Source organism: Chenopodium quinoa, unplaced genomic scaffold (assembly GCF_001683475.1).
Source record: "Chenopodium quinoa cultivar QQ74 unplaced genomic scaffold, ASM168347v1, whole genome shotgun sequence".
NCBI lineage: Eukaryota > Viridiplantae > Streptophyta > Magnoliopsida > Caryophyllales > Amaranthaceae > Chenopodium > Chenopodium quinoa.
Genome location: NW_018745651.1, coordinates 344,420 through 358,743, shown reverse-complemented (window position 1 = coordinate 358,743; position 14,324 = coordinate 344,420). Strand labels below are relative to the sequence as shown.

The window sequence follows — 14,324 nt, the reverse complement described above, 5'->3', positions numbered from 1 at the left end:
CTTATTACTGAGATTGGATTATTACACTTATTTAACTATTGTCTTTGTCTTTGCTTATGTGTCATCCTTATCCGCCTCACCCTCCTTTTACAATCTTTTCCCTGACTTTTCATGCTTTATACTCCCTCCGTTCCTATTTTTTTTTGTTTCATTGTGAATAATTGGGTCAAACTTCAAAGTATTTGACTTCATATTCCCATTGATCAACAAAAGATAATATATTGATGTGGGGTTTTATTAGATTCGTCTTATTGTATGTTTAATTAATATTAAGTTTTTATAATTTTTACACGTATAAAAATAAAGTTATATACGTTGCAAGACGCGTTTTGAAAACCGTGTAAAGTCCAGTAAAGCAAAAAAAAAAAAAAAAAACAGGAACAAAGGAAGTAGTTTTTACCTAGTCTTTTAAAATATTCACTTAATTTTCATTCATCAAAGCATATTTACACTTTATTATTATCTAAATTTATTAAACTTTATACAGTAAACTTGTATGATTTGAACTTATCAGCTCATTAAATAACTAGTTAAAATAAAGTAAATAAAATCACTCATACACCTATCATTTTTACAAAAAGGGGTTAATTTCTTAATGTGTCGCTCTATGACTTGATGATAATTTATCTCAACAATAGTTGGTTGCATCATCCATAAGGAGATGGATTTTCCACAAACTCTAACAACTCATTATGACTACTATTGTCCTTTCCTACACCATTTATAGTAGCTTTCTTCATACCCCTATTAAAGTATTAATATTGATAAATGATTTGGATTACATCATACTTATGATTGAATGGAGGACTTAATATAATGTTCCTATTACGTTGGTCTTACATGGTACTGTACGTATTACAGAGTACTGTTGATTAATGGCCTTCTTGGTTGTTATAAGACACTTGACTGTGGAGTTGTTTGTAGTGTTAATTGTTTGCTTTTGGAGGAAAATAAAATATTAGGCATACTCCGAAGTCCATAAAAGATTAATTACTACTCGTTTTTTTTTTCTTTTTTTTTTTTGAAAAAAATTATATAGAGAATGAAATGAATTGAATTGAAGCACGGCATATAATATGTATTGGTAAATGAGAAATATCAAAATTTCTAAGAGTTATTTTTTTTCTTTATTATTTTCTAAGAGTTTCCTTGGAATGGAGTAAAATGATTTTCTAAATTAGGGGGAACAAAAGATGGTGCACAAAGGAAACATTTCCAAAATTTTGTTGAGTTAGGGAAGTATTTTGCACTTGAATTGAAGTGACCCAAGTAAAATCTATATAAATCCTTACATAATATTATAAGAATCCTTGGTAGCAAAAGTCAGCAACATCGTTATCTTGATGATAAATTAAGAAATATCACAAACTCAATTAAGCAAGCTACTGGGACCGTAATTTTATCGTATAGCTAAAAGAGACCAACATCTTTTAGTTTAGCGATAATATTAATTCTAAAATCACTTCAATCATATTCTCAATACAAGTATAAAGAGTTCCATAACGTTAGCACTTTTAATTAAGATGAAATGATAATACTCTTATTTAATGGATAGATAATATGGAGTAGATTACTATGAGTAAACCCTATTTAGTTCACCTTATTTTTGCTTATTTAAATTTATCTGATCTGATCTTATTTGGTCTGATTTGATCTTATTGTCTGATTTGACAAAACTTTGACCTTAAGTATACGATAATATGTAAGGAAAAAATATTTTAAGTGGGATCTTGTTAGATTCGTAATAATGAGTATTTTATTAATATGTAATTTTCGCAATTTTTTTCATTACGAAATTAAAGATATTTAGCGATAAAAAATTACACATAAAAACGATGATCTGATCCTGAACTTATTTTTACTTAACGAAATTAAAGATATTTAGCGATAAAAAATTGCACATAAAAACGATAATCTGATCTGAACTTATTTTTTCTGAAATAAGTAAAAATAAGTTGAACTAAACAAGGCCTAACACTATGGATTAGGTCATTTTTTTTTTAATGAAACAACCCTTAGGTTAGTAAAGCAAAGGTTAAAGTAGTATTCACAAAATATGTATTTAATGAAGTTATTTTTCTAGAACATAATCAAATATAATTCTCCTCAACTTATTTTAGATAAGTTTTTTGATAACACGAGTTTAGATATGTCACAAGTTATAGACAAAATGAGAGTGAGGAATAGCTCAAGTGGTTAGAGTACCCCACCCGATTCCAAGAGATCTTAGGATCGATTCTCATCACCCGCCCTTATGGCTCTTCTCAAAAAAAAAAAAAAAATAATTCAAACAAAATAAGTTCGATTACATTTGGGTACAAAAATGAAAATATTCATTTTATGCTAATGTATATCCATACTACATAGTAAAACTAATGAGCAACAAAGGCCCCTTAAGGTCAATAGAGGTCAAATACATTACTAGGGCTAAAGATTGCCTACATGCACAGTGACTATAAATACTAATATACCCTACTAAACCAAGATAAGGGGAGGTCATTCTCTTACCACAAAGAGGACCAATTCCCACTCCCCTAAATACTCTAGGGGGTGTTTGGTATAAGGTTTTTAGAGTAGTGGAAACGGAATCATGTTAGTGTTTCCGTTACAATGTGTTTGGTTAATGACTAAAGTAACACAAACCGTTAGTAGGTGGTAACCTATTCCACCAAATTGTTTCTAGTATAATAAGTGAGGAAACAGATTTTGTTTCCTTCCTCTAACACAAAAAATAAAGAAAACCCTTCTCTCTTCTCTTCTTTCGTTCGAAAATTTTCTGAAAAATTCCTGAATTTGTTCGACGATTCTATAAAGAAAGTTGCGATTCTTCAAATTTTGTTACAAAATTTTCATTATCTACTTCAAATCTTCAATAATTTCTCTAGTTCAATTTCTAGGGTTTATGCGATATCAATATTGTCGTTCTTGGTTTGAACTCTACACTTGCTTGTTTGATTAAAATTTTCTTCTATTTTATTGATTTTCTACTGAATTTGATGATATATATTGCTATTATTGCTGGTTATTTGGTGTTTTCCACCTACATTTTCCCCAATATCAGGAAGTTTCTAATTTTAATTAGAATTTTGATTTGGGATGGTTTTGCTGGTTAATTTGCTTGTTACTAGCATACTATTTGATTCGATTTATTTGCTTGCTGCTATTATTGACTTATTTGTTGTAATTTACTCCTTGAAATTACAAGCTGATTTTTCCAGAATGCTTTCTTATCTATCCCAAAGTAGAATGTAGTGTTGCATGGACAAGCTTATCTTCTACTACTAACTGAATGCATATGTTTAAGTGCAAATTATTAATCATTAACTAAATTGATTTTTATTTATGGGTAATATATGATACGTTTTTTATGAATATCTGATCAGTTGCTAAATTTATGGTTTTTAATGGCTAATATATGTTATTTGTGATACTAGTGTATATTGATACTATTGTATAATTTTTGGACTGGTTTTTCAAGGTTTCTACAATGCCTCGACTTATGCGTTCCATAAGGAAGAAAAAAGCTAAAATAAATACAACTAGTTATTTCAATGGTTATTATTATTTTGATAATGTATTGGATGTGGTATATGATGTGTGTTGTTACAATAAAGGGTGTTCAATTGAAAGAAAGAAAAAGAAACAAAAGGTTGCTACGGATGTTAGTTTTGAGAGGGCTTTATAGAGAGAGTGATGTGAAATGCAAGAGTGAGCTTCGCGTTAATAGAAAAACTTTCAATATTATATGTGAGATGCTTAGAGACATTGGGGTTTGAGTGGAACAAAAACCATGTTGTTTCAAGAGATCGTAGCCATGTTTTTATACACGTTGGCTCACCATAAGAAGAATAGGTCTATTGGACAATATTTCTCTAGAAGTGGAGAAACCATGAGCCGACAATTTCACCTTTGTTTAAGGGCTTTTCTCAAATTACACGAAGTATTACTTGACAATCCCACACCAATATTGGATGATTGTGAAGATGAAAGGTGGAAATTTTTCAAGGTATTGGTCTTTTCTAATCCCCTAAATTTTGCTAGGATTTTCTTATTTTTGATAGTTTGTAAGTAATATTTTTTCTTATTTTTGTAGAATTGTTTAGGGGCATTAGATGGGACTTACATTAATATAAATGTGCATTCCAAGAACGACCAAAGTATAGAACAAGAAAAGGAACAATTGCTATGAATGTATTGGGTGTTTGTGCACCCAATTTGCAATTTATTTATGTTCTTCCTAGTTGGGAAGGTTTGGCCCATGATATGTGTGTACTTCGCAATGCTCTCTCTAGACCAAACGGTTTTAGGGTACCTAGAGGTAAGTGAAGCTCATTCTTTTGTGAGTGTATAAGTTTTGTTAGTTTTGGTAGGTAGTAATCCTTTTCTTTAATAACTTTTAAGGTAATTATTATTTGGTTGATGCGAGATATACGAATTGTGAGGGCTTTCTTGCTCCATATAGAGGTCAAAGATACCATTTAAAAGAATGGACGGATTGACAACCCGAAAGTGCCGAGGAGTTTTATAACATGAAACACGCTAGGGTGCAAAATGTGATTGAGAGATGTTTTAGCCTACTTAAAGGAAGATGGAGTATTCTTAAAAGTCCTTCAATTTTCCTAATAAGGACTCATGGACGTATCGTGATGGCTTGTTGCTTATTGCATAATCTAATTAGAAAATTCATGCCTACGGATGATATAAACGAAGATGAATCGAATGAATCTTATGATGATTCCGATGGTGAAAGGAAATTTATTACAAGTGTTGCTACTTCGGAAAATTGGACCAATTTTAGAAACAAATTAGCCCAAGATATGTTTAATGATTGGAGGGCGAGAGGTAGACATGGTCAATAGCAAAAAATGTAAGATTTTTTTTTTCCCTTTATTACATTATATATATAGGTGTATTTTCTGTTTTTGTTCATTTTGAAGCCACTGCCACTTTGAATCTGCCTTTTGCTCTGTTCATTTCTAATCTGCCTTCTGTTATTTCAAATCTACCTTATGTTATGTTCATTTCTAATCTACCTTCTAATCTACAATTTGTTTAGGATGGAGACTAGCAATCGAGGAAGAGGTAAAAATAAAAGGTATTGGACGTATGAAGAAGATGCGGTTCTAATAAGATATTTGCATGAGTTGAGTTGCAATCCGAAGTGGAAGTGTGAGAATGGGTTTAAGAATGATTACATGAATAATTTGGAAGAGATAATCAATGGTGTACTTCCTAATTGTGGCTTGAGAGCGGTTCCCCACATTGAGTCGAGGATTAAGCATTGGTCGGAGAAATATAGTGCAGTTGTAGAAATGTTATCCACCTCAGGATTTGGATTGGATGGGATGCTTAAAAAAAATTGTTACGAGTAGACAAGGCCGTGTACGATGAATGGGTGAAGGTATGAACTGCTATTTCATTCCTCTTTGTTCATTTTTTTCTTCTTCTGGAGATTGTAATGCTATTAAAGGCCAATCTGTAGAACTGATGCTGGACAGTTCATATGACCTGAGTTCATATGTAGTATGCACCCTCTTTGGTCTTTTGTAATTGCTGTTAACTCACTGCCATTGCTTCTGCATTAATCTGGTTGTCAATTTAGTTTCTGATTATGTGATAATATGCTGCTTGATATAGGTGTTTCATGCCATGTAAATGATCTGGAATAGTTTCTGTCCAGATTTCACGAGTTTTGATGATAGTCCAAATTAAGATTTATTTTTTCTGAAGTAGTGCTTTTCTTCAAAGGCACTACTTATAGTGAATATGAGAGAAGTAGGGAAAGAAGCAGTGTGTGTAAGGGAAAGGGGAAGGGAGGGGAATAGGTGACAGGGGGAGAGGGGTAGGTGTTCAGCTAGGGGTAAGGGGCGGGTCAAAGCAGGTAATATGTTGCAGCATTAGCTTATCTTCTGAGTTAACCAAGTTATTACCTCTTCTTCTCTTTGTATCAATCTGAACAATGATTTAATGGTATATGTTGGTTGAATTCCTCAAGCTCGATATGAGGGGGGAAGGAGAGGAGGGTGGCTGCTGATGAAATGATCAATTCATAGTCAAATTTCATACATTATGTTAGACCTAGGTCTAGTATCTTTTTTTTGGATACACATTGTGTAGAAAATTTAATACTTGGTTTTTATACGTTGTTCATTGACATTTGTCCTAAATAATAGGTCGTATACTCGTATTTGACTTTAATGGCTAAAACATACTATCCCTCTGTTAATTTTTATTTGCAACTTTTGCCATTTTAGTCCGCTAAAAATTATTTGCAACTTTCTAATTTATTTCCATTTTTGGTAAACAAAAACCCTAAAAATTACTATTTTACCCTTACTTAAATTTTGTGATTTTTTTAATTCTACCCCTTATTAACCCTAATCCCACATTACATACAAAACATCTAAATTAACCTAATCTAATTACTCCCTCCATTTATTTCCCCCAATCCAATCCCAATAGCCACATTCCCAACCACCACCATTTAATTGAAAAAACATTGGGATTATTTCTGGCTTCTCGAGTCTTCTTAAGAACCCTAGATCTGGTTCTTCGACTTTCACTTTCCTTCGCCTCTGTAATTTTCTCCATTGTTCCTCCTAAAATCGGTGTTTTCGTCCTCTCAACTTCCAAAAAAAAGAGTTCCCATCCACCATGGTTAACCTATCTCCACTTCGCGACGCTTATATCGCCACCGATGACGAGGGCGAGGCAAACTTGATAAAAACCCTAATGACAGGTATCGCCGAAGGATCTCCTTTTCCTCGTGAGTTATACGCGTTTGAGGAGGCCCTGAATTACTGTTCTCCGACCATATACAAGGCCTTGGGCCAAGTTCTTGAAAGCGTAGACGAGGATGAGCGTCGCAAGACCGGTGAGGGTCAAGGAGAGTCACGGGGGAAACAAGCGCTAGACTGCACTGGTGTTTCTGTAGATCCAGTGTGCGACAGTGCTGAGGGGAGTGTTATGCCCAAACCTAAGCCCAGATCTAACAATCCAAGGCCACCACGCAAGATTCGACCTAAAAGGAAGGCGGCCTGGGTGGCTTTGAGTCGTATTCGGGGGTTGCCTGATAAGGAGGTCATTATCCTGACTTCTGATGACGAGGCTGACCAAGGTGGCGACGGTGAAGTGGTTGGCCCTCTTCTGAAGAAGCACTCTGCGAGGCGGATGAAACTTAGGGTTCAACCCTCCAAGTGACCCTTGCGTAACGCTTTCTAACCCTTCCTGTGTTAATTTTTTGTAAAAAAAAAGAGTCCCTATTTTTTGTTTTTTTTCGATATACTGTTGATTAGCTTTGTTAATTGGTTGGTGTTGTGGGATTCTGTGACTAGATCTGGATGCATGTTGGCTTAGTTGGTTTTGTATGCGTAGATCTGGATTGATGTTGGATGGTTGCCTGTTTTTGATTGCCTACTCTTTTGTCATGTTTGTTGTTCCGGAATTTGTTGGCTAGATAGCCTGTTTGTTATTGGCTGGTCAGTTGGATGCTTGGCTATGTCTGCTGTTCTGGACCATGTTGCATGTATGCATGTGTTGGAGTATATTTTAGCATGGATGGTTGCCTGTTTTTGATTGCCTGCTCTTTTGTCATATTTGCTGTTCCGAAATTCTACCCCTTATTAACCCTAATCCCACATTACATACAAAACATCTAAATTAACCTAATCTAATTACTCCCTCCATTTATTTCCCCCAATCCAATCCCAATAGCCACATTCCCAACCACCACCATTTAATTGAAAAAACATTGGGATTATTTCTGGCTTCTCGAGTCTTCTTAAGAACCCTAGATCTGGTTCTTCGACTTTCACTTTCCTTCGCCTCTGTAATTTTCTCCATTGTTCCTCCTAAAATCGGTGTTTTCGTCCTCTCAACTTCCAAAAAAAAGAGTTCCCATCCACCATGGTTAACCTATCTCCACTTCGCGACGCTTATATCGCCACCGATGACGAGGGCGAGGCAAACTTGATAAAAACCCTAATGACAGGTATCGCCGAAGGATCTCCTTTTCCTCGTGAGTTATACGCGTTTGAGGAGGCCCTGAATTACTGTTCTCCGACCATATACAAGGCCTTGGGCCAAGTTCTTGAAAGCGTAGACGAGGATGAGCGTCGCAAGACCGGTGAGGGTCAAGGAGAGTCACGGGGGAAACAAGCGCTAGACTGCACTGGTGTTTCTGTAGATCCAGTGTGCGACAGTGCTGAGGGGAGTGTTATGCCCAAACCTAAGCCCAGATCTAACAATCCAAGGCCACCACGCAAGATTCGACCTAAAAGGAAGGCGGCCTGGGTGGCTTTGAGTCGTATTCGGGGGTTGCCTGATAAGGAGGTCATTATCCTGACTTCTGATGACGAGGCTGACCAAGGTGGCGACGGTGAAGTGGTTGGCCCTCTTCTGAAGAAGCACTCTGCGAGGCGGATGAAACTTAGGGTTCAACCCTCCAAGTGACCCTTGCGTAACGCTTTCTAACCCTTCCTGTGTTAATTTTTTGTAAAAAAAAAGAGTCCCTATTTTTTGTTTTTTTTCGATATACTGTTGATTAGCTTTGTTAATTGGTTGGTGTTGTGGGATTCTGTGACTAGATCTGGATGCATGTTGGCTTAGTTGGTTTTGTATGCGTAGATCTGGATTGATGTTGGATGGTTGCCTGTTTTTGATTGCCTACTCTTTTGTCATGTTTGTTGTTCCGGAATTTGTTGGCTAGATAGCCTGTTTGTTATTGGCTGGTCAGTTGGATGCTTGGCTATGTCTGCTGTTCTGGACCATGTTGCATGTATGCATGTGTTGGAGTATATTTTAGCATGGATGGTTGCCTGTTTTTGATTGCCTGCTCTTTTGTCATATTTGCTGTTCCGAAATTCTACCCCTTATTAACCCTAATCCCACATTACATACAAAACATCTAAATTAACCTAATCTAATTACTCCCTCCATTTATTTCCCCCAATCCAATCCCAATAGCCACATTCCCAACCACCACCATTTAATTGAAAAAACATTGGGATTATTTCTGGCTTCTCGAGTCTTCTTAAGAACCCTAGATCTGGTTCTTCGACTTTCACTTTCCTTCGCCTCTGTAATTTTCTCCATTGTTCCTCCTAAAATCGGTGTTTTCGTCCTCTCAACTTCCAAAAAAAAGAGTTCCCATCCACCATGGTTAACCTATCTCCACTTCGCGACGCTTATATCGCCACCGATGACGAGGGCGAGGCAAACTTGATAAAAACCCTAATGACAGGTATCGCCGAAGGATCTCCTTTTCCTCGTGAGTTATACGCGTTTGAGGAGGCCCTGAATTACTGTTCTCCGACCATATACAAGGCCTTGGGCCAAGTTCTTGAAAGCGTAGACGAGGATGAGCGTCGCAAGACCGGTGAGGGTCAAGGAGAGTCACGGGGGAAACAAGCGCTAGACTGCACTGGTGTTTCTGTAGATCCAGTGTGCGACAGTGCTGAGGGGAGTGTTATGCCCAAACCTAAGCCCAGATCTAACAATCCAAGGCCACCACGCAAGATTCGACCTAAAAGGAAGGCGGCCTGGGTGGCTTTGAGTCGTATTCGGGGGTTGCCTGATAAGGAGGTCATTATCCTGACTTCTGATGACGAGGCTGACCAAGGTGGCGACGGTGAAGTGGTTGGCCCTCTTCTGAAGAAGCACTCTGCGAGGCGGATGAAACTTAGGGTTCAACCCTCCAAGTGACCCTTGCGTAACGCTTTCTAACCCTTCCTGTGTTAATTTTTTGTAAAAAAAAAGAGTCCCTATTTTTTGTTTTTTTTCGATATACTGTTGATTAGCTTTGTTAATTGGTTGGTGTTGTGGGATTCTGTGACTAGATCTGGATGCATGTTGGCTTAGTTGGTTTTGTATGCGTAGATCTGGATTGATGTTGGATGGTTGCCTGTTTTTGATTGCCTACTCTTTTGTCATGTTTGTTGTTCCGGAATTTGTTGGCTAGATAGCCTGTTTGTTATTGGCTGGTCAGTTGGATGCTTGGCTATGTCTGCTGTTCTGGACCATGTTGCATGTATGCATGTGTTGGAGTATATTTTAGCATGGATGGTTGCCTGTTTTTGATTGCCTGCTCTTTTGTCATATTTGCTGTTCCGAAATTTGTTGGCTAGATAGCCTGTTTGTTATTGGCTAGTTGGATGCTTGGCTATGTCTACTGTTCTGGACTATGTTGCATGTATGCATGTGTTGGAGTATATTTTAGCAGCTGTTGGATTGTTGGAAACTGGCATATGGGTGTTTGATTGATGAATGATGAGGCTAATGTGTCTGTACATTTTTTAAAGGTGCCTTAGTCATACCTTGAAATGTTCTCAATGATCAATTAAGTAGAGAACACATGACAGTCCCTTAAGTGATAGCATGACTTGTATTCAGTCCCCTAAGTGTCTGTGTTGTGTACTCTGTCAAAATCCAAATGAGGAAGGGACTCTATTGACCTTCCCAACCCACAAGTGTTTTGCTCCTATGATGTGCTTTATGTTGTTATTGTTGAGGTAACCTTGTAGTTGGTGGTTTATTGAAACATGGAAAAAAAAAAACTTCTGATAGATTGAGTGCCCACTTAACATCAGACTCTTAACCATTTCTATTCCATTGAACATGTGGTTACAAAAGTACTTGACATTAGACTGCCTAACATGATTCATCACAGTAATCAACAAAATACACCTAACCACCTAATACCAGAATAAAAAATAGAACATAAAACAAAATTACCATACCAACTGTAAGTGGTTATGTGTGGCAGTCCATGTGTCTCTACTTTGATGTGATAATCCCTCAATCTGCATCTACCTTAAATTCTTCTGTTCCTTGTTCAGTCCCCTCATTTACTGGCCTAAACATAGTGTCTAGGTATTCCACTGCCTCCAAAACAAGTTCCTTTTGCACTGGTATATTATTTGGCAACTCTCCAAGGTTTTCGAGTTTTTTCTTGTTCATGTGGGGTAACTTGTACTTATTCCCACCTTGTACCTTAAGGATCTCAGTCATGCACTTTTGCAAAGACAACCAAATGTACTTGTTGACTTGAGGATTGAATGCCTCATAAAATTCTTGCACTTTTGTAACTAACTCATCTAGGTTGCTAGGAAAAGACTGATATTGCAATGATTGAATTGACCTAAACAACCCTAAGTCAAGCACATTCAAATATGGTGATTGTGGTAGTTGGAAAACAAATTGAATGTTAAATCCATGAGCTTTTGTTGCTGCCATAAACTCTGCATCAGTAAGAACTTGGTGTGGCCTTGCATTGTCCCATTGGATTACAATATTTTTTGGCTGACTGTCAGGCCACTTTGAAATAATTGCTGGAATGACATTGGCCATCAACATGTCTCTGATGACCTCTCTGTTTACATTCTGTATTACTTTTGTTTCCCATGTTCCTGCTACTCTGTTTTTACTTGACTTCTTGGCTAGTTGTTTGACTGTGAATGGGAATATTCCATATTTCCCATCATGAAGTAGTCCCCCATCTGTGTCATACAATGGCTTCCCAATTAAGCCCATAAACATTGCTTTGAGCTTGAATCTTGTGGACTGTATAGGCCTATAAGGATCTTCCTCACTAGGTAGGAGGTAAAACCTCCTCTTGTCAGGGTTCAGATAGAACCATTTCTCATCCATGTGTATCACATTGTTCATTTCAACAAATGTTGGGTCCCCATTACTTGTAACTGGATTTATGTGTGACAAAATCCATTTCATTCTTGCTACCTTGTGGTTTGATGTAAGGGTTGGCTTGTTGGTACTTGTGTGTGTTCTTAACCTTCCTTTTTTCTTCAAATTGTGAAGTGTCACATGGGAGATCTTTAATGCTGCTGCATAGCTCCTTTCTGTCTGCCTTAAATGTAAAGGCACTGATTGTAGGAATTCATCAGAAAATTCCTTTGGCTTTCTGCCTACTCTGCCAATTTTTTTGCTCCTGACATCAATCAAACTGCCCTGTGCCATTTGTTTCTTTATGTCTGCAAAAATTCTTGTGATGCTTGATTTGTGCACAGTGTAATTAACTGCCAAATGCTTTTAGTGACCTCTTGGTAAGTTGCCTTGATGCATGTTGACTAACATTGAATCCACTATTTCTCTTCTTTGTTTCATGGTGAGCTGCTTTCTTTGTCTCTGTTGAGTCCCCTGGTGAATGGCTTGTTCCATTTCCTTGAAACCACCCTCGGCTTATGTGTGTTCAGTGTTTTGCTGGCCTTGGTCTTCTCCTTCTGTGTCTTGCATCATATCATCTTCAAAGTCGTAGTAATCCATGCCTAAATCTTGCAAATTTTCTGCATATTCGTAGTACAATTCTGCCTCTTATTCTTCTATAAAAATTTGATCCACATTGAAGTACGTCGCTTCAAATGAGTCTGCCATGGTTTTCTGACCTTGTTTGTTTCCTAAGCTTCAGCTGATTGATGTCACGATGGCTGCTGTGTTTTTGAGAACAAGATGAAGGAAAAAGGAGCTGGAGCTGCCTATGAAGGTGTTTGGGTCTTAGTCGGGTAGTATTAACTTAATTGTAGGAATTTTTTTTGGTATATAATGGGCTAACTTAATTATATTAACTTAATTATCTTTTGGAGGAACAATATTTATGTTTTGGGTGAACAAGAAACCATTAAATGCTGTTTGAATTGAGAGGTTGTATTTAATTGCCTCTGTAATATGAAATGCAGTGCTTATATAGGTCTGCAGATTTCAAACACTACACTGTTTTGTACTGTAGTTTAAAATTTCAGCAAATTTTTGGTGGGAAATGAAATTTCTCCAAATTTCAGCCCACAACAAAATTTCAACGAAATTTTGGGGGGGAAATACAATCCCTCCAAAAGTTGTACAGGTTTTCCCACTACTTTTCTTAGTGGTGGGCCAAACCTTTCTCTCTCCAAACTCTTTAATCCCATTTAATTAACCCCACTAATATTTGCCCCTTAACTTTTGCCTCGTGAACCGCGATTACCCCTAAAGTTGCAAATAAAAATTAACGGAGGGAGTAATTTTAATCGTAGATTTGGTAGACCTTATTTGCTAGTCCATAATAAGGCTAACTAAATTGACTGAGCATTTCAGTAAATACACTTATGATAAGAGTTATCATATTGCTCCTACCTTCATAGTGCACTATAGGGATATAAATTAAAGATGTTTATTAGTTACAAGTTAGAACTTTGTGTTTGACTATCTATCAGCTATCACATTTACATATTTTGAGGTTGTGTTAGATAGTTCTACTGAATTCTTTTTTTTTTTTTTTTTTTTAATGAAATGCAACTACTCTATTACATCCTCTGTTGCTGACAAGTATGGTGCGATTTTGATGTGTTACATGGCTCAAATTTGTGGCCTAATTGCGGCTGTAAATATTAATTTGTTGTGTGGTTATTTTAGTGAGTGTATGTGTGGTTGTAGTTGCTTCTGGCTGTTTTTGCACTTTGTGTGGCTGTTTTTATCAGTTGCCTGGTTCAGTTCTGATTTTCATGTTTTGACTTGTTACATTCTCTTATATGGCAAACTCATAAGAAAGCTAAAGGGTTGTTTGGAGTTCCCTCTTGTGGAAATATACGCAAAAGACAAAGCTACCGGAGATGCAAGTGAGTCGTTTGTTGATGCTATAGAAGAAATGGATCAAGAGATTGATAAGCAACCATTCAATGTCCAGAGTGATGAAGAAGATGATGTGAATTCTACTCATTCGGACACTTATTCTTCTACAAGTTAATTCGGAAAACGCCTCATGAAAATAGAGGATGATCATATAACTCCTTCAAAAATGGCAAAAATGAAGGCTTTTACAATTCATTCTTCCGCAAGTGATTCTACTACTCAATCTGGAAAACGCTCTATAAAGGCGAAGGAGACTAAGGTGAAAAGAAAGAACAATGTAAATTTTTTGAAGAGTTTGTTTAGGAATGATGATGATAATTTGGTGGCCTCCCTCCATGATGTTTCCAACAATTTTGGGAAGATATTTGAAAATATCAATGTTAATCTCGAGACTATGGCTAGTGCATGGTCTAAAGCGGAAGAAAGGGAGCAAAGGATGGATGAAAAGGTGAACAAGGTATTGGACGAGGTGATGAAGTTAGATGGCATTTCTCCATCCGAAGCTTTAGAGGTTGCTACTATTCTCGTGGCGGAAGAACATAAGCTTCGCATCTTCTATCAAGCACCATTTAATATGAAAAAACAATATGCAATTGATCTTCTTAAGAAGAAGTAGCATTTGGTTGTGTGCTATTATGTGAGAAAGCTCTTTGAGAAGATATAGATTTGAGCTTGTTGAAATGAAACAAGGAAATAGATTTAATCAC

General features: G+C 36.8%; 1 protein-coding gene across 1 annotated transcript; it reads right to left on the bottom strand.

The window, feature by feature from the left end:
- Window positions 1–10,794: 10,794 nt before the first annotated feature.
- LOC110717052 lies at window positions 10,795–11,973 on the bottom strand. The gene has a single exon (XM_021895688.1). The coding sequence runs from the start codon at window positions 11,971–11,973 to the stop codon at window positions 10,795–10,797; it is 1,179 nt and encodes a 392-aa protein (XP_021751380.1).
- Window positions 11,974–14,324: the final 2,351 nt, after the last annotated feature.

What these genes read in the sequence shown, in the direction of transcription:
- LOC110717052 (XM_021895688.1), bottom strand. Translation starts at nt 11,973, where the DNA reads ATGGCACAGGGCAGTTTGATTGATGTCAGGAGCAAAAAAATTGGCAGA.